Source organism: Mycteria americana, chromosome 25 (genome assembly GCF_035582795.1).
Source record: "Mycteria americana isolate JAX WOST 10 ecotype Jacksonville Zoo and Gardens chromosome 25, USCA_MyAme_1.0, whole genome shotgun sequence".
NCBI lineage: Eukaryota > Metazoa > Chordata > Aves > Ciconiiformes > Ciconiidae > Mycteria > Mycteria americana.
In genome coordinates, this window is record NC_134389.1 from 2,584,527 (window position 1) to 2,602,526 (window position 18,000).

At 71.7% G+C, this 18,000-nt stretch overlaps 4 protein-coding genes across 5 annotated transcripts; 3 read left to right on the forward strand and 1 right to left on the reverse strand.

Annotated features, from left to right (window-relative positions):
- The first annotated feature begins 43 nt into the window (after positions 1 to 43).
- Positions 44 to 2,058, forward strand: MRPL24 (mitochondrial ribosomal protein L24). Its single transcript, XM_075524850.1, has 6 exons — positions 44 to 199; positions 935 to 1,127; positions 1,217 to 1,312; positions 1,407 to 1,510; positions 1,618 to 1,748; positions 1,850 to 2,058. The coding sequence occupies exons 2-6, from the start codon at positions 948 to 950 to the stop codon at positions 1,984 to 1,986; spliced, it is 648 nt and encodes a 215-aa protein (XP_075380965.1). The 5' UTR covers positions 44 to 199; positions 935 to 947; the 3' UTR covers positions 1,987 to 2,058.
- On the reverse strand, positions 2,053 to 4,816 carry METTL25B (methyltransferase like 25B). 2 transcript variants are annotated; one of them, XM_075524847.1, is made up of 7 exons: positions 4,645 to 4,806; positions 3,983 to 4,347; positions 3,627 to 3,914; positions 3,489 to 3,551; positions 2,697 to 3,415; positions 2,416 to 2,603; positions 2,079 to 2,340 (listed from the first exon to the last, which is right to left on the reverse strand). In XM_075524847.1, exons 2-7 carry the CDS (start codon positions 4,085 to 4,087, stop codon positions 2,138 to 2,140), a joined length of 1,566 nt encoding a protein of 521 aa, XP_075380962.1. In that variant the 5' UTR covers positions 4,088 to 4,347; positions 4,645 to 4,806; the 3' UTR covers positions 2,079 to 2,137. The 2 variants fall into 2 exon arrangements, with proteins under 2 accessions (XP_075380963.1, XP_075380962.1); XM_075524848.1 differs by lacking the exon at positions 2,416 to 2,603 and having other exon boundaries at positions 2,053 to 2,340; positions 4,645 to 4,816.
- On the forward strand, positions 4,771 to 7,678 carry ISG20L2 (interferon stimulated exonuclease gene 20 like 2). The gene is made up of 4 exons (XM_075524849.1): positions 4,771 to 4,869; positions 4,981 to 5,705; positions 6,064 to 6,264; positions 6,644 to 7,678. The coding sequence occupies exons 2-4, from the start codon at positions 5,067 to 5,069 to the stop codon at positions 6,755 to 6,757; spliced, it is 954 nt and encodes a 317-aa protein (XP_075380964.1). The 5' UTR covers positions 4,771 to 4,869; positions 4,981 to 5,066; the 3' UTR covers positions 6,758 to 7,678.
- Positions 7,679 to 12,541: 4,863 nt separating this feature from the next.
- On the forward strand, positions 12,542 to 16,777 carry CRABP2 (cellular retinoic acid binding protein 2). Its single transcript, XM_075524923.1, has 4 exons — positions 12,542 to 12,611; positions 14,890 to 15,068; positions 15,691 to 15,807; positions 15,945 to 16,777. The coding sequence occupies exons 1-4, from the start codon at positions 12,542 to 12,544 to the stop codon at positions 15,993 to 15,995; spliced, it is 417 nt and encodes a 138-aa protein (XP_075381038.1). The 3' UTR covers positions 15,996 to 16,777.
- Positions 16,778 to 18,000: the final 1,223 nt, after the last annotated feature.

The window sequence follows — 18,000 nt, forward strand, 5'->3', positions numbered from 1 at the left end:
GCCCCGCGGCTCCCGGCGTGCCCCGCGCCCTCCTCTTTAACCCGCCGGCCGCCGCCGCTCCCAGGGTGCAGCGCGTCAGAGAGCGCGACTGCGGACTACAGCTCCCGGCATGCCTTGCGGCGCCGCCCGGCGGGACTACGCGTCCCGGCGTGCACCGCGCCACTCCCCCCGCCCGGCGAGAGGCGCGGGAGAGGCTGAGGTGAGCGGGGGGCGGGGGGGCCCTGCCGGACCCCGGTCCCTTTGGGGGGGCTCGGCGGGACGGCTGGGTCCCCTTGGGGATAAGGGGGGGCTGTAGGATGCCTGGGGCCCCTTTGGGGGTTGGGGGGTCACTACAGGATGCCTTGGTCCCCTTTGAGGGTTGGGGGGGGCTCTGCAGGATTCCTGGGTCCCCTTTTTTGGGGGTGGGGGGGGCTCTGCAGGACACCTAGGTCCCCTTTGAGGGGGGGGGCTCTGCACGGTGGCTGGGTCCCCTTTGGGGGGGTGTGGGGGGGTTCTGCACGACGCCTGGGTCCCCTTTGAGGGGGTGAGGTGCTCTACGGATGCCTGGATCCCCTTGAAGGGGGGGGGGGGGGGGCTCTGTGGGATGCCTGGGTCCCCTTTGAGGGGTGGGGGGACTCTGCACGACGCCTGGGTCACCTTTTGGGGGGTGGGGGAGGTCTCTGCAGGACACCTAGGTCCCCTTGAAGGGGGGGGGGGTGTCTCTGCAGGATGCCTGGGTCCCCTTTCGGGGGGTGGGGGGCTCTGCGGGATGGTTGGGTCCCCCTTGAGGGTTGGGGGGGGTCTCTGCAGGACGCCTGGGTCCCCTTTTGGGGGGTCTCTGCGGGATGCCTGGGTCTCCCCCCCCCACCCCCCCCAACTCATCCGAGGCACGTCACCCCGGGGAACACGAGGTGGGGTCCCGGCAGGGCCCCCCCTGACCCGCCGCCCCCCTCAGCCCCTGCGGCACCATGCGCCTCTCGGCCCTGCTGTGCGCGGGGCGGCTGCGGTTGCCCCCCGGTTACCGGCACGGCACGTGGCGCCCCGACACCGCCGCCGCCCAGCACCGCAACCCCCCGGGGCTGCGCCGCCGCAAGATCTTCGTGGAGCCCATCGCCGAGGAGGACTGGAAGGTGTTTCGGGGTGACACGGTGAGTCTCCCCCCTCCCCAGGCCCCCCACCCCCAGGATGGTGACTGGGCTGGGGGGGGGGCCACCCTGACCTCCTCCCTCCGCCGCAGGTCCAGGTCCTGGCCGGGAAGGACGCGGGGAAGCAGGCGATGGTCACCCAGGTCGTGCGAGCCCGCAACTGGGTTGTGGTGGAAGGGCTGAACACGGTGAGGCCGGAGCCGGTGAAGCGTGGGGGGAGGGGGGCTGCCGTGCCGGGGTGGGGGACACCGGCTCTCGGTAACCCCCCCCGCCCCGTCACAGCACTACCGCTACGTCAACCGAACCGCCAAGTACGCCGGGACCTACATCGCCAGCGAGGCACCGCTGCTGCTCAGCCAGATCTCCCTCGTGGACCCCGAGGACCGGTAACGGCCCTGGTGGAGGGGAGCGAGGTTGAGGGGACCCCACCGTGGACACCCCCCCCCCCCCCGAGTCCTGTCCCCCCCCCTCCCCAAACGCTCTCTGCCGGCAGGAAGCCGACGGAGGTGGAATGGCGGTACACGGAGGAGGGCGAGCGGGTCCGCGTCTCGCTGCGCAGCGGCCGGATCATCCCCTTGCCCCTGTGGCAGCGCTGGGACGGGATCGTCCCCGAGCAGTGGATCGGTGAGCGGGGACGGGGACGGGGGGCTGCCGGCCCCCCGGGGGGGATGGACGGACGTGGGTCCCCCCGAGGGGCTCAGCGCCGTCCCTTCGGCTGCACGCAGACGGCCCGAAGGACACGGCGGTGGAGGACGCGCTGGACAAGACGTACCTGCCGTCGCTGAAGACCTTTGAGGAGGAGATCATGGACGCCATGGGGATCGTGGAGACGCGCAGGGCCAAGAAATCCTACTGGTATTAACTGGTGGGGGACGGGGGGGGAACCCAAACCCCCCGGGGCCGGGGTCTGCAATAAAGACGCCCCTTTCTTTTCCCCGTTTGCGGCACGTGGTGGTTTCGACGCGGCCCCCGACTCGCTCACGCCAAACTCTGGGGTTGTACAAAGCCCGGTTTTATTGTGGTTCGCGCCCGGCACCGGGAGCCGGGGGGCTCTGCCCCTCTCCGGGGGGCTCTGCCGTCCCCGCGTCCTCGTCCTCGCTGCTGTCCTCGTCCAGGCCCGACAGCACCGCGCCCAGGGGGGTCCGCGCGGCCACCAGCACCAGGTTGCGCGGGGAGAACCGGGGGTCGAAGAGGGGAACGAGGGCGCACTGGAAACCTACGGGCAGAGGGAGGGTCGGTACCGGCCCCGGCAGCGCCGCCGTCCCCTCCCCGCCGCCGTCCCGGCACCCACCTCGCTCCCGCAGGTAGAGCAAGCGGTCGAGGAGGATGAGGGTCTCCACCAGCGGTGCCAGCAGCAGGGTGAGGCTGAAGAAAGCCACCACCTTGTGCTGCTGCTCCAGCATGGCCCCAACGGCTTCCGAGTCCAGCGGGACGGTGGCCGGATCCAGCCCGACGCGGGGCAGCCCCAGGCGGGCGTACCTGCGGGCTGACGTCACCCAGGGGGCAAAGAGGGGGGACAGAAAGGGGGGGTCGTGTCCGTCCGTCCGTCCGTGTCCCCCCCCCCAAACTCACTGGGGGAAGCTGAGGGCGTGCGCTTTCTTCACCGTCTGCACCCCCGGGCGTTTCTTGCTGGGGTCGGCCGCCCGGATGAGGGTCTCGAGGACGGCGCGGTAGCAGTGGGCGCGCAGGCAGCCGCTCTCCCCGTCCAACCGCCCCGCGTACTCCTCCAGCGCGTGGCAAGCGGCTTCCCGCGCCCGGTAAGAGAGCTCGTGGCCCGGTAACCCGGCTACCCAAGCGCTCAGGGGGTAGCCAGGAGGGCGACCGGGAGGCTGCGGCAGGGTGGATAGCTTCATGTAGCAGCAGGCCACCGAGGCCACGGCGGCCACGGCGGGGCTGCGGGCGAAATGGCGCAGCAGGGCCGGGCTGAGGTCGCCGCAGGCGTGCAGCCCCGTCACCAGCACCCGCTCCCCCGCCTCGCGCCCCCCCGCGCCCCCCAACGGGTTCCTGGCAGCGGAACCCGGCCCCGGAGGGTCGGGGGGCAACAGGAACTCCCCCCAGGGAGCCCCGGGGTCCAGGCGGCCGGCCACGTGGCGCGGAGCCCGGGGGGTGAGGGGACGCGGGGGGCGGCGGGGGGGGGTCCGGCGGCTCTCGTTTCCCGGCACCCCCCTTTTCCCCAGCTCCCGCAGCAGCTCCCGGTCGAAGCGCTCCGCCGTGCCGGCCAGGCGGCCGTCGCCCTCCACCGCCGTGACGGATAAGCCGAGGCCGAAGGCCAGGAAGCGCGAGAGGTGGCCCTGGGGGGGGGCGCGGGCTCAGCTGGGGGGGGTGAGATCCCCCCGGGGCCCCCCCCGTCCCCCCTGCTCCTACCTGCCCCGCTCCGACGTCCACCACGCGGTCGCAGCCGGTGGCCTGGCTCAGCCGCCACAGCAGCTGTGGGGAGAGGAGGATTTGGGGGGGGTCCGGGGGGGTCTGCAGGGGTTGGGGGGGGGGGGGGGCAGCACCCACCTCCCCCAGGCGCCGGATCTCGTGCTGCTTTTTGGGCTTGACGTGGCGGCGGAGCAGGGGGTGCAGGCGGGCGCTCTGGCAGGGGGGACGCGGGGTCCCCCCCGGGCACCCCCGGGGGAAGGCGAGGGCCCGGGCGGCGGCGGCGAAGGCCAGGAGGGAGAGGGGCCAGGCGGCCCCCGGGCTACCCCGGCCCCCCAGGAGCGCGGCTAGCTGCGGGGGGGCGGCGGTGGCCAGGGCGGCCTGCCAGGGCGGGGGGAGCTGGGCCCAGAGCCCCTCGGCGAAGAAGTCCTGCGGGGAGAGGGGGTGAGCGGGCGGGGGCCGGGGGGGCCGGGGGGGCCGGGCGTGGGGACACTCACGATGACGTAGGCGTCGAGGAGGGGCCGGTAGAGCGTCAGGAGGCGGATGATGTCGGCCGCTCGCTGCCGCTCCCGCTGCAGGGCGGGGTCGGGGGGCGCCGCCATGGCGGCGGCTGGGGGCGGGCGGGGCGTGGTCAGCCCTGGGGCTCTGACATCACCCCGGGGTGCGGCCCCTGAGGCCGTGATGTCACCCCCAGGATGCCACCCCCCTCCTCTGGCTGTGACCTCACAGAGCTGTCACATCAGGCCGTGATGTCACGCAAGCGGCCGTGACATCAGCAGGCCGTGACATCACCCAAGGACGCGGTCCCCCCTCCCACAACCGTGATGTCGCCAGGCTGTGACATCACCCAGTGAGGCACCCCCTGCAGCCATGACATCACCAGGCCAGGGCATCACCCAGGGACGCGATCCGCCCTCCCGCAGCCGTGACGTCACCGGGCCATGACATCACCCAGGGCGGCGCCCCCTGCGGCCGTGACATCAGCAGGCAGCTCGAACAACCCTCCCGACGCCCCCCGCTGGGCAGCGCCGGCGAGCTGTGACGTCGCGCCAGGCCCTGCCATCGCTCTGACATCACCCGAGACGTCAGCACCCCCCGCCCGCCCAGGCCATAGAGCCGCCCCGCCCGGCGGGCCAGAGCGGCCCCACGCGCCACTCACCGCCCGGCCGCGCCGAGTTCCCGCCGCCGCACCGCGCATGCGCACTCGGCCGCGCGGCGCTCAGGGAGCATGCGCGGGGCCGGAGCCACCCGCCGGGGCGCAGGCGTATTGCATCACTACCGCCCGGGGCCGGGCGGCGCGCATGCGCGCTAGCGGCGGGCGCCGCTCCGCGCCGGCCACGCGCCGCTCCGCCGCGGCGGCAGCTTCCGTTTCCGGGGCGCGGAGGTGAGGAGGGGGGGGGCCGGCGGGGCCGTGGCGGGGTGGGGGGGGCCGGGGCCTTGGGGAAATCGGTGCTGGGGGGAGGCCCCGGTGCTGAGCTGCCTCTCCCCGCCGCAGGCAGGACCGGCCCGGCCGGCTGGGGGCTGTCGCGGCCCCCTCCCCCCCCCCTCCCCCCCCCCCCGCCGCTGCCGCCGGGTTCCGCCATGGCGGATTTGATCCTCAACGTGGACTTCGCCTCCTCCGAGCGCCCCAGGAAGAAGGAGAGCGGCAACCAAAAGCACAGGCGGTTCCTGCAGCGGCGGCGGGCGCTGGAGCGGCGGGGCGTGCTGAAGCAGAAGCAGCTACCGGCGGCCAAGCCGCCGCCGCCGCCGCCCGGGAGCGGCTGCCAGAAGAAGCCGGGCCCCAGGGGCAGGAGGAGCAAGAGGCGGGGGGCGGCGGACGCGGCCGGGAGCGGCCCGGAGAACCCGAACTCCGTCCGGCCCCGGCCGTGCCCCGAAGCGAACGGTGCCGCGTCCATCGCGCAGAACGGCTCCGAGGAGACGAGGTTTCCCTCGCAGCCAAAGCCGGCGGCCCGAGGCAGGGCTAAGGGAAACCAAAAAGCCCCCGGTTTCCCCCCGCAGCCCAGCAAACTGGTGGCCATAGACTGTGAGATGGTGGGCACGGGGCCCGGCGGGCGCATCAGCGACCTGGCCCGCTGCAGCATCGTGGGCTACCAGGGCGACGTCGTGTACGACCGGTACATCCGCCCCGCCGCCCCCATCGTGGACTACCGCACCCGCTGGAGCGGCATTCGGCGGCAGCACATGGCGAACGCCGTCCCCTTCAGCAAGGCCCAGCGAGAGGTGCGCTCCCGCCGCCCTCGCCTGCGATTCCGGGGGCGATGCGGGGGTTGTGTGTGTAGGGGGGAGACGCAGACGAGGCCGGGTTCTTCGTCTCGTGGGCTTTCCGGGCCGTTCGTGGGGTTTGGCGGGCTGCGGGGACTCGCCCGTGCCGCCTGCGTCCCCGTCTGGCCTCTGCAGCGCAGGGAGCGTCTCCCCGCGCCCCTCCCGTTCTCTTCGCACCGACCCCACCGGCGGCGGGGCGGCCCCGCATCGCTGGGCGCGAGCAGCGTGCTGCTGTGGGGCAGAAACCTCCGGCAGAGCGTGGAACGGGCTGCCGGGTGTCTTAAAACCCCCTCCTTTCACCCTCTTCCCTCCTCAGATCCTGCGCATCCTTTCTGGCAAGATCGTGGTCGGCCACGCCATCTACAACGACTTCAAGGCGCTCAAGTACTTCCACCCCAAAGCCCTCACCCGGGACACGTCCAAAATCCCCTTGCTGAACCGAAAGGGCGGCTTCCCCGAGAACGTCGCCATCTCCCTGAAGCGTCTCACCAAAGAGCTGCTGCACAAAGACATCCAGGTAGCTCGGCCGGATTCTCCTCCCCGATCTCGGCGGCCGCCACAGGGTGCCGCTGCGAGGCTGCTGCCTCAGCCGGGACCTCCCCGCGCTCCCCCAAGAGCTGGGGGAGCGGCGTGGGGACCCCCCACTCCCGTGCCGCACCGGGGTGACAGGAGGGGGGAGGTCCGTCCCCGGGGAAAGATTGGGGTTTCACACGCCCTCCTGAGGTCGTTGCGCCCCGAGTTCGGCCGCTGCTGCCGGTCAGCCCCGTACCTCAGTTTCCCTTTCCCTGGAAGCCAGCCCGCAGGAGGAGGGACCCCCTCAGCTCAGCGTCCGCAGCGTCGGGGGGGGGGGTTTCCCCGCTCGGGCTGTGCCCACACCCTGTCTCTGTCCCCAACAGGTCGGGAAGAGCGGCCACTCCTCGGTGGAGGACGCCCGAGCCACCATGGAGCTCTACAAGGTGGTGGAGGCGGAGTGGGAGCAACACCTGATGCTGAACCCCGAGCAGGAGTGATGGCCCCCCGCCCCCAGCCCGGTCCCGCACCCCACGAGGTGCCTGGAGCCCGCGGGGAGGAGCGGCGAGCGCCGAGGAGCCGCTCCGTCCGTCCGGGCGAGGTAGCGGGGACGGACAGACGGTGGGAGCGTGAAGCCAGGCGCGACCGTCCCTCGTCCCTGCGCCTGCGACGTGCCTTGTTACGCCGCTGCTGTTTCGCTCCGTCCTCCCCCAGCGTCACGGGGGAGAGCTGGGGCCAGCCTGTGCCTTCCAAGGGGGGGATCTCTCGGGTCCTGCGCCCCCCCCACCCCCCCAAAAAAACATCTCGGTGCTGCCGGAGGTGCCGATAACACGGCGGGGCCCAAGCCGGAGCGGGGCTGCGGGTCCGGGTGCGGCGTTGGGGCTCTGCGCTCGAGTGCAGACCCAGTCCCCGGGGCAGTCGGTGCCCGGGGCGGGCTCCTTCCCCTCCCGGTTCTTCCCGTATTGCAAAACTACCTCTGACGAGGCCAGGAACCGCCGAAGGGCTCCGGGCCGTGGCAGGGCTGCGGCAGGGCTGCGGCAGGGGCGTGGGAGCGGGCAGCGCCCGGCAAGCGGGAAACAGATCCTGCCAGAAAGTCCCCGCTCCGATTTCGGAGCTGCTCTCCCTCCCTCCCTCCCTCCCTCCCTCGATGATTTGGGTGCCATCTTCCTCGTTGCGTAAGTGCTGCTGCGAGCGCAGGGGCCGGGACGAGCCCGGGCACGGGGGTGGGTGTGGGGGGGGACACACACACCGGTGTCACCCCGTCCGCCTGCGCCGTGCCGCCCCGCGCTCCACCCGGGGACGCCGTGTCCTTCGCAGATGCCTCCGAACACCGACGTGCGGTTGTTCCCTGAACTCTTGAACGTGCCCCGAGTTCTCGGTCCGCCCCCGGGGGGGCGGGGGGGGGGGAGCGGGGGGCTGCTTTGAACTGAAATGTTTATGTAGAAAATCCTAATTAAAAAGAAATGATTAACGAGCCTTTCCTTTCGGCGGGGGCGTGGGGGATGGAGAGGAGCTCTGGGGACGGCGCTCGGCCCCGCGTCCAGGCTCCGCGTGAGATTCCCCTCCACGTCGTCGTTTGAAATCAAAGCGGTTGCCCCCCGTCCCCCCCCCCCGCCCCGATCTTGGCAAGGTTGGCTCCAAAATGGGCCAGGAAGGGAGAACCGTGGGGCTGGGACAGGCAGGGCTGCAGGCAGGGCTGCAGGCAGCGCCTCGGGCCGAGCTCCCGGGACCCTCGGAGGGGCTCACGCGGGCACAGAGCCAGAGGGCCCCGGCCAAGCGCTCGCGGCCGAGCCGGTGCCGTTCCTCCCCGATGACTCCCGCCCGGCCGCGGGGAGCCCCGGCAGCGCCGCCGGGAAGGGCGAGGGGCCCGTGCCTGGCACGGAGCAACCGAGCGCCGGGTTTCCGGGCTCCGAGCGGGCCCCTCGGGTGGCTGCCGTCAGCCGTCACCCGTCGCCTGCCGGCATCTGCCTCCCGGTGACCCGTCCCCCGCCTCTTCTTCAGGCCAGGTACGCGTCGGCCCCTTCCCCCTGCCCGGGGTTTGTGGGGGGAACCCCCCCGCCTCACCCCCTTTTCTGGTTAAACCGTGGGGTGCCGGGGAGCCGGCTGGTCCCCGCCGCTGGCGTCACCGAGAGGCCGGGGTGGCCAAAATGGCCGAGCTCTGCCCGAGCCGCCGGCCGGCCCCGCGCGCGTGACTCCTCCTCGTCACCTCCTTCGTCACCGGTGGCTCCAGCCGCCGGGGCCGGGAGCGGTGCCGGTGCCGGTGCCGAGCCAGCGGCCGCCTTGGGGGATCCCTCCCGCCCGCGCCGGGCTGGATGCGGCCCCGCGGGGTGGGGGGAGGCGGCGATGCCGAGCCCCCGGCACGCGTCACATTTTCCAGCCTTTCGGTGCGTTTACGTGGCCGCGCTCGGCTCCCGGCTGCGGAGACCGAGGGGGAGTTTTGGGGGGCACAACCCCCCCCTCCACCCCGAGCCCCCACAGCGCGTGTGTGTGTAGGGGGGGGTCCCCCCTTTTCTTTGGGGTTTAAACACAAAAATCTGCGTCCCCCTGCAGCGTGCCGGGAGGGGGGGGGGGGGGGGATGCCTGAGCATCCCCCAGGCCGGGATCTTGCGGGGTGATTTTGGGGGGGGGGGACACACGACAGCTTTGCAGCGCTCTCCCCCTCCCAGCGCCTGCGTGCGTGCACGCCTGTGCACGCGCGTGTGCCCGGTCCCGCCTCGCACGCCCATCCCGACATCCCGGGATGGGGGGGGGGGGGTGTGAGGTGGGGGGGGGGGGGGGTGTGAGGTGGGGGGGGGGAAGCTGTTACAACCCCAAAATCCAAAGGAAGGTGAGAGCGCGGAGGAGAAGCTGGGAGCCTTTGTGTCTGGGCCGGGTTTGGAAGCAATTAGAGGGGGGGTTATGAGCCGGGTTATAAATGGCCGGTCGTTAAAAGTTTTTTTTTTTTTACGTCTTTGGAAATGAGAAGCAGGCGGCCGGGCCCCAGCTTGGCGGCAGATGCTGGATTCGGCCGGCGGCTCGGGGTCGAAGGGGCTTCGCTTCCATCCCGCCCCGGCATCCCTTCGGCCACGAGCCGGCGAGCGGGCCCGGGGCAGGGTCCCGCCGCGACGGCAGCCGACGGCGCAGCGGAGGCCGTGGGGCGCGTGGGCTCCCTCCCACCCCTCCGCCGGGGTCCCCGCTGGCCGCTGGGCCGGGGCAGGACACGGTCGCGTCGTCCAGCTGCGTTTCATTTCCGCGGCGGCCGTGGCCGTGGCCGGGGAAGGGGGGGGTGGGGGGGGGGGGCTGCGCCCCGCCAGCTGGGATGGATTTGCAGGGACGGAGGCGATGGGTGACCTGCCCTCGCTCGGGGGACACCGGGGGGCTGCCCACGAGGGGCTCTGGGGCGTTGACAGCATTTAGGGGTGCCGAGGCGGGGAGGGAGCCGTGCCCGAGTTATGGGGGGGGGGGGGGGGGGAGGCCCTCAGCGGTCTCCGCGCTCAGGATTTCTGCGGTTTGCGAGGATTTTTGCAGCCCGTCCTGCCGGGAAGCGGGGAGCGCGGCGGCGGCAGCCGGTGCCAGCTGTTTCCAGAGGCCGAGCCAGCCGCTGCCGCACCGGGGCACCGGGACGCTGCTCCCCGCTCGCATCCCCCTTTTTCCCGATTAATCCGTGGCCTTCCCGGGGTTCACCGGCTCTGCCGGGGGGGGGGTTGCTTGGTGCCGGTGTTTGCCTGCCCACCCCAGGGGCTTTCCTGGGACGGGAAGGAGGGAGAGGAGGGTGGGGTGCGAAGGCTTTATCCGCCCTTCCCGGTAGAATCCCTTCCAGATGTGGGGCTGCCGGGGCTGGCGTTCAGAACCCCGCTGGGTTGCCGTGTCCAGGACAGCCCCGGCCCACCGGGACGAGGGGTCCCCGTGGGGATGGGGGTGCAGGCAGGCCCCCACCCCCAGCCCCCCCCCCCCCCTTCTCCTGCAAATGGGGTGCTTTTTTCCCCCCCCGATTTCCCCAAACTTGGAGCAAACACCCGGTATCACCCCCTCCTGTCTCTCCATGATGGGGGGACACAAGTCCTGCACCCCCAGGATGAAGGGGGTGGGGTGACCCTGCCCCTGCGCCCCCTCCCCGAGCCCCTCCGGCTCTGCCGGAGTTTGCAGAGGTCCCCGTCCCCTGTCCCCATCCCCTCTGACATCACGTCGAGCATCTGCGTTGCTGTAGGTAAGGTTATGTCAGCTCTTTGTTAGAAATCCTGTTCTTCGGGGGATTAGAGACTCGCTGCAAGCCGCAACTTGGCTCCCCGGCACGGCAGCCCGGAGATTTTGGGGGCGAGGGGGGGATGTGGGCGGCAGGAGGGGGGGGGGGGGGGTGACGGCAGCTCTGGCGGGGGCGTTTTCCCCCCAAACCACAGCAGAAATCTCTCTCCTTCCATTTCAGAGCTGCCGATGAACCAGAAACGCCATTTCTCACTCGCTCTCGCTCGCCGGGTTTTGGCCGGGGCTGCGATACCGGCGACCGGCACCGCGGCACAACCTGCCCCGCGCGGCACCTTCCTCCGGCGGTTTGCAGAGGAGGGAAACCCCAGAAAATAATTCATCACACTTTACCCAGGCCCAATTTATCAGGGGTTTAATCTAGCGTTAGCAGTTAATCTTGCTTTCCCCCAGGCCCGCAGCCAAAGCAAACCTCACGCAGCGCGGCGAAGGCTGGCCGGTCCCGGAGCCGGGGGGTGACGCAGCCCCCCCGCTCCCCGGCCGTGCACGCGTGTACACGTGCGCACACGCGTGTGCGCAGACACACGTTACGTACGTACGTGTGTGTGTGTGTGTGTGTAACGCGTGGCCGGACAAATTACGTGCGTGTACACTGATGTCCACGTGCGTGTATGTGCTGCGCGCGAGCACCTGCGCGCGCACACGCGTGTACAGACATCTGCGCCCGTGTGCAGGTGTGCGTGTGCGAACACGCGTGCCCCTGGCGTGCCTCCAGGCGTGTGCACACCCGTGGGTGCCCAGCCAGCACCCGGCTGTGCCGCCGGCGTGCGAGTGGACGCAGGGCCGGGCAGCTCTGTGTCCCCGGGGGGGGGGGGGGGGGTGCGGGCAGCTTGGGGGGTGCAGGCAGATTTAGGGGGTGCAGGCAGCTTGGGGAGGGGGGAGTGCAGGGAGCTCAGGGGGATGCGGGCAGCTTGGGGGGGGTGCAGAAAGATTTAGGGGGGTGCGGGCAGCTCCAGGGGGATGTGGGCAGCTGGCGCGGTGCAGGCAGATTTAGGGGGTGCAGGCAGCTTGGGGGGGGATGCAGGAAGCTCAGGGGGATGCGGGCAGCTTGGGGGGGGTGCAGAAAGATTTAGGGGGGTGCAGGCAGCTCCAGGGGGGTGCAGGCAGCTTGGGGGGGGGAGTGCAGGGAGCTCAGGGGGGTGTGAGCAGCTTGGGGGGGTGCAGGCAGATTTAGGGGGTGCAGGCAGCTTGGGGGGGATGCAGGGAGCTCAGGGGGGTGCGGGCAGCTTGGGGGGTGCAGAAAGATTTAGGGGGGAGCAGGCAGCTTGGGGGGGAGTGCAGGGAGCTCAGGGGGATGCGGGCAGCTTGGGGGGTGCAGGCAACTCGGGAGGTGCAGGCAGCTGGGGGGGGATGTGGCAGTTCAGGGGGGTGCAGGCAGATTAGGGGGGGTGCAGGTGGCTCCAGAGGGGTGCAGGCAGCTTTGGGGTGGGGGGGTTGTGGGCAGTTCAGGGGGGGTGCAGGCAGATTAGGGGGGTGCAGGCAGCTTGGGGGGAGTGTAGGCAGTTCAGGGGGGGTGCAGGCAGATTAGGGGGTGCAGGTAGCTGGGGGGGGGGATGTGGGCAGTTCAGGGGGGTGCAGGCAGATTAGGGGGATAGAGGAAGCTTGGGGGTACGTGGGCCACTTGGGGGGGTGCGGGCAGCTCGGGGCGGGGGGGATGGGAGTAGTTCAGGGGGGTGCAGGCAGATTCGAGGGGTGCAGAGGCAGCTGGGGGGGGGTCTCCACCCCCTGCGGGGCAGAGCCGGGGCGGGGAGGGGGGGGGGGGGGGGCTGCTCCCGCCGGAGCCCTCCCGGTGCGGAGCCCCGCAGGTGAGCGCGGAGCCCCCGGCAGCGGGGCCGGGGCCGGGGGCGGAGGGGGTGGGACCAGCCCCGCAATAAAACGGCCGGCGCGGGCGGGACGGGACGGGACCGGAGAGCGGCGGGCGCGGTGCCGGTGCGGAGGGTGCGGCGGGTCGGTCGGTGCCGCTCGGTTCCCCCTCGGTCCCCCCCCTCCGACCCCAGCCGGTGCTTCTTAACCCCCCCCCCCCGCCCCCCCCCCCGGTAGCCGCGATGCCCAACTTCTCCGGGAACTGGAAGATGAAGAGCTCGGAAAACTTCGAGGAGCTGCTGAAGGCGCTGGGTGAGTGCGAGCCCCCCGCCCCGGGGCTGGCTGGGGGGCGGCGGGGGAGCCGGGGGGGTCCCGCCTCCCGTCTGCCCCCCAAAACCCTCCTCCAGCCTTTGGGGAGGGGGATCGCGGGGCCCGGAGCGTGTGTGGACCCCCACCCTGCTCCCCCTTTTCACAAAGCCCCCGGCGTTGCTTCTCCACGGGGGAAACTGAGGCACGGGGAGGGGGCTGGGCAGCGTGTCCCACTCCCGAGGGGTCCCACATGGCCCCTGATGGACCCCCCCGCTCCTTCTGCCTCAGTTTCCCCACCGTGGTGGCCTCCCCAGGTGCAGGCACCTCCAAACTCTCCCCCCAGGACCCTGCCGCTGTCACGGTCCCCTTCACACCGAGGGCTTCCTCCCCCCAGCACCCTGCGCCTGTCACCCTAAAGGCACCCAACGGGGCCCACCCGCCCCACCGGGGCCCGGACCCCTTTGGGTGTCCCCAAAACCACAGCCCAGATGGGTCCTCGCTGCGTGGGTGCCCCATCCCCACAGGGCTCATTTCGGGTCCCCTCCGCCTCCCACCACGGCCAAAGTGGGGAGCAGGGCTTTGGGGGGGGCAGCTCATGGAGCCAGGACCCATTGCAGGGGGGGGAAGCGGGGGGCACAGGCTGCGGGGGTCCCCAGGGCTTTGGGCAGGGCCGGAGCCAGCCCCCCCCGCCGCCGCTCCCCTCCGCCTGACCCTCTCCTCGCCTGCCGGGGAGCTGCCGGAGCAGAATATTTTCCAGGTTAGGGGATACGTAACAAATATTTCAGTATAATTATCACTTTCTTGGATTTCACTCCCCTCTCCCCCCTTCGCCCCCTCTCCCCCCTCCAGCCCCGCCGGTGAAACTGGCTCCGAGAAACCTCAGCAGGAAAATAAATCTGCCAGCCCGCAGCGAGCCGCTCTTCCTTTCCCACGGCACAAGCGGGGGGCTCCTGCCCTTCGCCACCCCCCGGGCCCCCCCGGCCTTTCAGCAACTTTGGGGGAAGCCGATACCTCCAGACCCCCCGGGCGGAGGGGCTTCGGGGGGGGGAGGATCAGCTCAAGACCCCCAGTCTGGCTGCATCATCCCTCCCCCCCCCCCAGCTTTTGCTCCCTTTGGGGGTTGTTTCTCCGTGTGTGCCCCCCCCACCCCGTGAACATCGCGTGGGGGACGTGTGGGGCTGCGTCTGCCCGTGGCTGGGTTTCGGGCACCCGCCCCGGCGCGAGTCGGGCCTCGGAGGGAGGGAAGGGACCCGGGGGCGGCCGTGGAGACCCCAGCCCCACCGCCCCGGCCAGCGGCGGCATCCCGGAGGGTCCGGCCACGGGGGGGACGTGGCGTGGCCGTGGAGGGGACCCCGCAGGGACGTGTCCGTCCCCGCTGCAGGAGGGTTCGGCTCCCGGAGCTTTCCCCGAGCGCCCGCGTCCCACCCGTGTCCCCACTGTGGGGCTGGGACTGTCTGTGTCCCCCCCCTGTCCCTGGGGTGGGGGGAGCCCCTGTCTGCAGGGACCCTCTCTGGGGGTGCAGGGGGTGGCGGCCGGGGCACGATCCCTCTCCCGGGAGGGCTGGCCGGGCGCCCACCCGCAGCTTTCGGCTGCCGGAGGGTGACACGGGAACAATGTCCCCAAAGAGCAGCTCCCCGGGGAGCTGGGCTGCCTCCGGTGACAGCCGGGGGCTCGGGGCCGTGATGGATGGGCCACCTCCGGCAGCGGGGACAAAGCCCCAGCTGCCCCGCGGTTTGTGGGGGGCGGGGGGTGGACGGGACCGTGGGGACCCCTCGGGGGGGGGTCACGCAGGTCACCAGGCGTGGAGCTGCTCCCCGGCCCAGCTCGGAGCGGGTGCCTTGTCCCCGCCGTCACCCCGCGCTGGGTGAGCCCTCGTCCCCGCGCACCCTCCCCGTCACCCTCGTCCCTTCCCTCGGGCGCATCCGGAGGCGGCCCCGGCATCGTCCCCCGCCTCACCGCCAGGTAATCGGAGCCAGATGTGGCCCAGATGTGGCCCAGGGCTCCTGCGTCTCCCCGTGGGTCGCCCTGAGCCGCCTGCAGTGCTCGGGGTCCCCCTGGGATGTGTCGCTGCCAAATGGGGGGTCGTGGCCGTGTGTCCCCCCCCCCCCCACGCTGACCCCCCCCGCCCTTCGAAAGGAGCTCCTGCGGGAGAGGGGGCCGCATCCAGCCCCGAGAGGCACTTAACCTCCCCGGCTGCGGGTCACCCCCCGGGGAAGGGGCAGCTCCGGTCCCCCCCGCGCCGGGGGATGCTGCGGCTCGACACCCCCATCCCCTTCCCCAGGCGTCAACATGATGCTGAGGAAGATCGCGGTGGCAGCGGCCTCGAAGCCGGCGGTGGAGATCAAGCAGGACGGGGAGAGCTTCTACATCAAGACCTCGACCACCGTCCGCACCACCGAGATCAGCTTCAGGATCGGGGAGGAGTTCGAGGAGCAGACGGTGGACGGGCGGCCCTGCAAGGTGGGGGCTCACCCCGACCCCATGCACGAGGGCGGGAGGACTCGCTCACGCGCGCGGGCGCGCAGAGGCGCGCGGGCGCCGTACGTGCACGCGCGAGCCCGCCGGCGCACGCGCGCGCGCCGCTCCGTTTGCGCGGGCGCACGCGTTTCGCGGGAGGGCGGGAGCGCTCGCTCGCGTGCGTGCACGCAGACGGGCGCGCACGGTTACGCGCGCGTGGGCGCGCCCCCGCACCTTTTGCGTGAGGGCGGCAGCGCGCTGCGCGCGGCGGGGTCACGCCCGCGCGCGCGCCCGTCTTCGCGCACGCATTTTTGCGCGCGCGCACGAGCGTGCTCGCACGCCCCCGTTTGCACGTCCCCACCCGTGTTTGCGCGCACGCGGCCGCGCGCTCTCCCCGGTGAGGAGCAGAGGGCTGGGCCCTCCCTCTCCCCGCGCCCCCTCCCCTCCCCGCACCCCTCCTAGGTGACAGATGAGCCCGGGCAACTGTCGGGCCGGGGAACAAATGGCCCCATCCGTCTCTTGGCGGGCGAGCGGTGATGGATGGTCCTGCCTGGCGGGGGCTTCTCGGGGTGTCGTGTCCCCCCCCCCCCCCCCGCCCCAGCGTCCCCCTCTCCCCCCGCTGCAGAGCTTGGCCAAGTGGGAGAGCGAGAACAAGATGGTGTGCGAGCAGCGGCTGCTGAAGGGCGAAGGGCCCAAGACGGGCTGGTCCAGGGAGATGACCAACGACGGGGAGCTCATCCTGGTGAGGACCGGGGAGGGGAGGTGGTGGTGGTGGTGGGGTGAGGGGGGGAGGGAGGGCATCTCTGCCCCAGTGCATGCTGGGAAGCTCCCGTGGGGTGGGGTGGGGGCCGTGACCGTGACGCTGCTCCCTCCTTGCAGACGATGACGGCCGACGACGTCGTCTGCACCAGGGTCTACGTCCGGGAGTGACGCCCCCGCTCCGCTGACCCCCCGCCACCGCGCCAGTGTCCCCGTCCTCCCCCCCGCCCCAGCCCCCTCCCCTCCCCAGCCAGCGCCGGTCCCCTGGCCCCACGTCCCCCCTGGCCCCCCCAGACCCCATTTCCCACCCTGTGTCCCCGCTGGCCCCCTCCGCTCACCCCACAGCCACGGGGAGGGGGTCGCACCTTCCCACGGGGGTAAATCAGAGCAACCCCTTTTTTTTTGGGGGGGGGGGGGGGGAAGGCGGCTTTTTCGCCCCCCCGCAGCGCGGGGTCTCTCCGGGGGCAGGAAAAAAATATCTCATTTTCTGGCCCCGTTCTGCTGCTGCAGACAAAGCGCCCGGTTTTTGGAGAGGTGCCGGGGCCGCGGCGGGGGGTAACGCAGCCGCCTCCCTGGGCCTTTGGGTTGGTTTTAACTGTTTTTGGTTCAGTTTGGTGGTTGTTTTTTGGGTTTTTTTTAATGCAGCCCCTGGCCCTCGCCCTGCCCCGGGGCTGCGCTCGCTCTCCCCTTCCCCAGTATTTATTTGTGAATTTTGTATCGGAAGGAAACACCAAAAAACCCCAACCCGGTGGCACCGCGGCTGTGCGGCTCCGGGTCTGAACCCCCCCAGGGTCCGAACCCCCCCGGGATCGTCCCCGCCACCTCCCTCCTCTTTTCAATAAATGTCCTAACCCCCCCCCAGTGTCCCTGTCCCCTCCCGGCCCCGCTGGCACACGCAGGGATCCCGCACCCAAGCCGTTGCGCAAGGGGCCGGGGGCGAAGGCGGTGGCTGGGTTGGCACGTCCCAGCGTGGGAAGCGAGGGGCAGCCGTGGGGCAGCCGTGGGGCAGGGAGGGTGGCGTGGGGCTGGGACGCAGCTCACCCTTTGGGCTTGGTGCAGGGGTGGGGGCGAGACCCTCTCCCGGCTCGGCTGGAGGAGCCGGGGCACCCATGGGTGCTGTGGGCCAGGAGGTGGCTCCCTGAGCTGTTGGAGGGGATGCTCGTTGGGTGCTGCCTGCTAATTGCCCTCCGTGAGGGGGCATTAATTACCCCAGGGGGAGGACGGGGGGGCTCTGCTGGTGGTGGTGCAGGGGAGGGTCGGGGTGCGGGGGAGCCCTGCCCCGGGGACGGGGGGTGCAGCCGCTCCCCGCACCCAGCCCAGCCCTGGCTCTCCCCCTTCTTTTGGGAGACGCAGCAAAGCGGCTCCCCAGGGTGGGCTGGGACCCCCCCCGGCCGGCTGCCGTGGGGCAGGGTGGGGGGCACTGACGACCCACTCCCCCTGCCAGCACCCGGGCCCCACCGAGCCGTGGGGTGCCTTCGGGGTGATGACGGGGGGGGGGACAGGGCCAGCACCCCCGGGTCCCCAGGACCCAGCACCCCTCCTGCCCCGGCCAGGGAGGGGACAGCGGTGAGTGGCCCCCCGGGGGGGGGGGGGGGGGGCAGGACTCGGGGTTGGCTTTGCCCCCCCATGCCCCGGGTGCGATGCTGCACGGCCGGGGAGCGCGTTCAGCAGCAGGAGGGGTGTAATTACACCTTCCCTGGGGAGGAGGAGGAGGAGGAGGAGGAGGAGGAGGAGGAGGAGGAGGAGGAGGAGGAGGAGGAGGAGGAGGAGGAAGGGCTCCGGTATCTCCAGGTGAAGGCTTGGCAGGTGCCCATCGCCCCCCTCACCCTTCCCAAACCTCTGCCAGGGCCGCGTCCCGGCTCTCCCAACATCCCCGCACCGCAACCGGATGGCATCACCGGCAGGACCGGTGCCAGCGGACGGGGTGGGCGCTGGATGCGGCCCCCTCCCCTCTTCACCAAACCCACCGTTCCCCCTCCCCCCCCCCCCCACCTCCTCCCGAGACCTCGCAAAAGCCACAACCGGGCGGGAGCAGCCGGTAATGGAAACCAGCTGCCCCCCCCCGACTCGGGCTCTCCCGCTTCTCCCGTCGAAGGAATATCCCCTTTCTCCCCCGCTGCCCTGGGGACGGCTCCGATTTGTCTCTCTTCCGAGCCCCCGGATTGCGGGGGGAGCA

Coding starts and splice junctions, on each gene's coding strand:
- MRPL24 (XM_075524850.1), top strand. CDS start 948: ATGCGCCTCTCGGCCCTGCTGTGCGCGGGGCGGCTGCGGTTGCCCCCC. Junction 1,128..1,216: donor AGGTGTTTCGGGGTGACACG/GTGAGTCTCCCC, acceptor CCTCCGCCGCAG/GTCCAGGTCCTGGCCGGGAA. Junction 1,511..1,617: donor CTCGTGGACCCCGAGGACCG/GTAACGGCCCTG, acceptor CTCTGCCGGCAG/GAAGCCGACGGAGGTGGAAT.
- METTL25B (XM_075524847.1), bottom strand. CDS start 4,087: ATGGCGGCGCCCCCCGACCCCGCCCTGCAGCGGGAGCGGCAGCGAGCG. Junction 3,552..3,626: donor AGATCCGGCGCCTGGGGGAG/GTGGGTGCTGCC, acceptor CTCTCCCCACAG/CTGCTGTGGCGGCTGAGCCA. Junction 2,604..2,696: donor CACGCCCTCAGCTTCCCCCA/GTGAGTTTGGGG, acceptor GTCAGCCCGCAG/GTACGCCCGCCTGGGGCTGC.
- ISG20L2 (XM_075524849.1), top strand. CDS start 5,067: ATGGCGGATTTGATCCTCAACGTGGACTTCGCCTCCTCCGAGCGCCCC. Junction 5,706..6,063: donor TCAGCAAGGCCCAGCGAGAG/GTGCGCTCCCGC, acceptor TTCCCTCCTCAG/ATCCTGCGCATCCTTTCTGG. Junction 6,265..6,643: donor TGCTGCACAAAGACATCCAG/GTAGCTCGGCCG, acceptor TGTCCCCAACAG/GTCGGGAAGAGCGGCCACTC.
- CRABP2 (XM_075524923.1), top strand. CDS start 12,542: ATGCCCAACTTCTCCGGGAACTGGAAGATGAAGAGCTCGGAAAACTTC. Junction 12,612..14,889: donor GGAGCTGCTGAAGGCGCTGG/GTGAGTGCGAGC, acceptor CCCCTTCCCCAG/GCGTCAACATGATGCTGAGG. Junction 15,069..15,690: donor TGGACGGGCGGCCCTGCAAG/GTGGGGGCTCAC, acceptor CCCCCGCTGCAG/AGCTTGGCCAAGTGGGAGAG.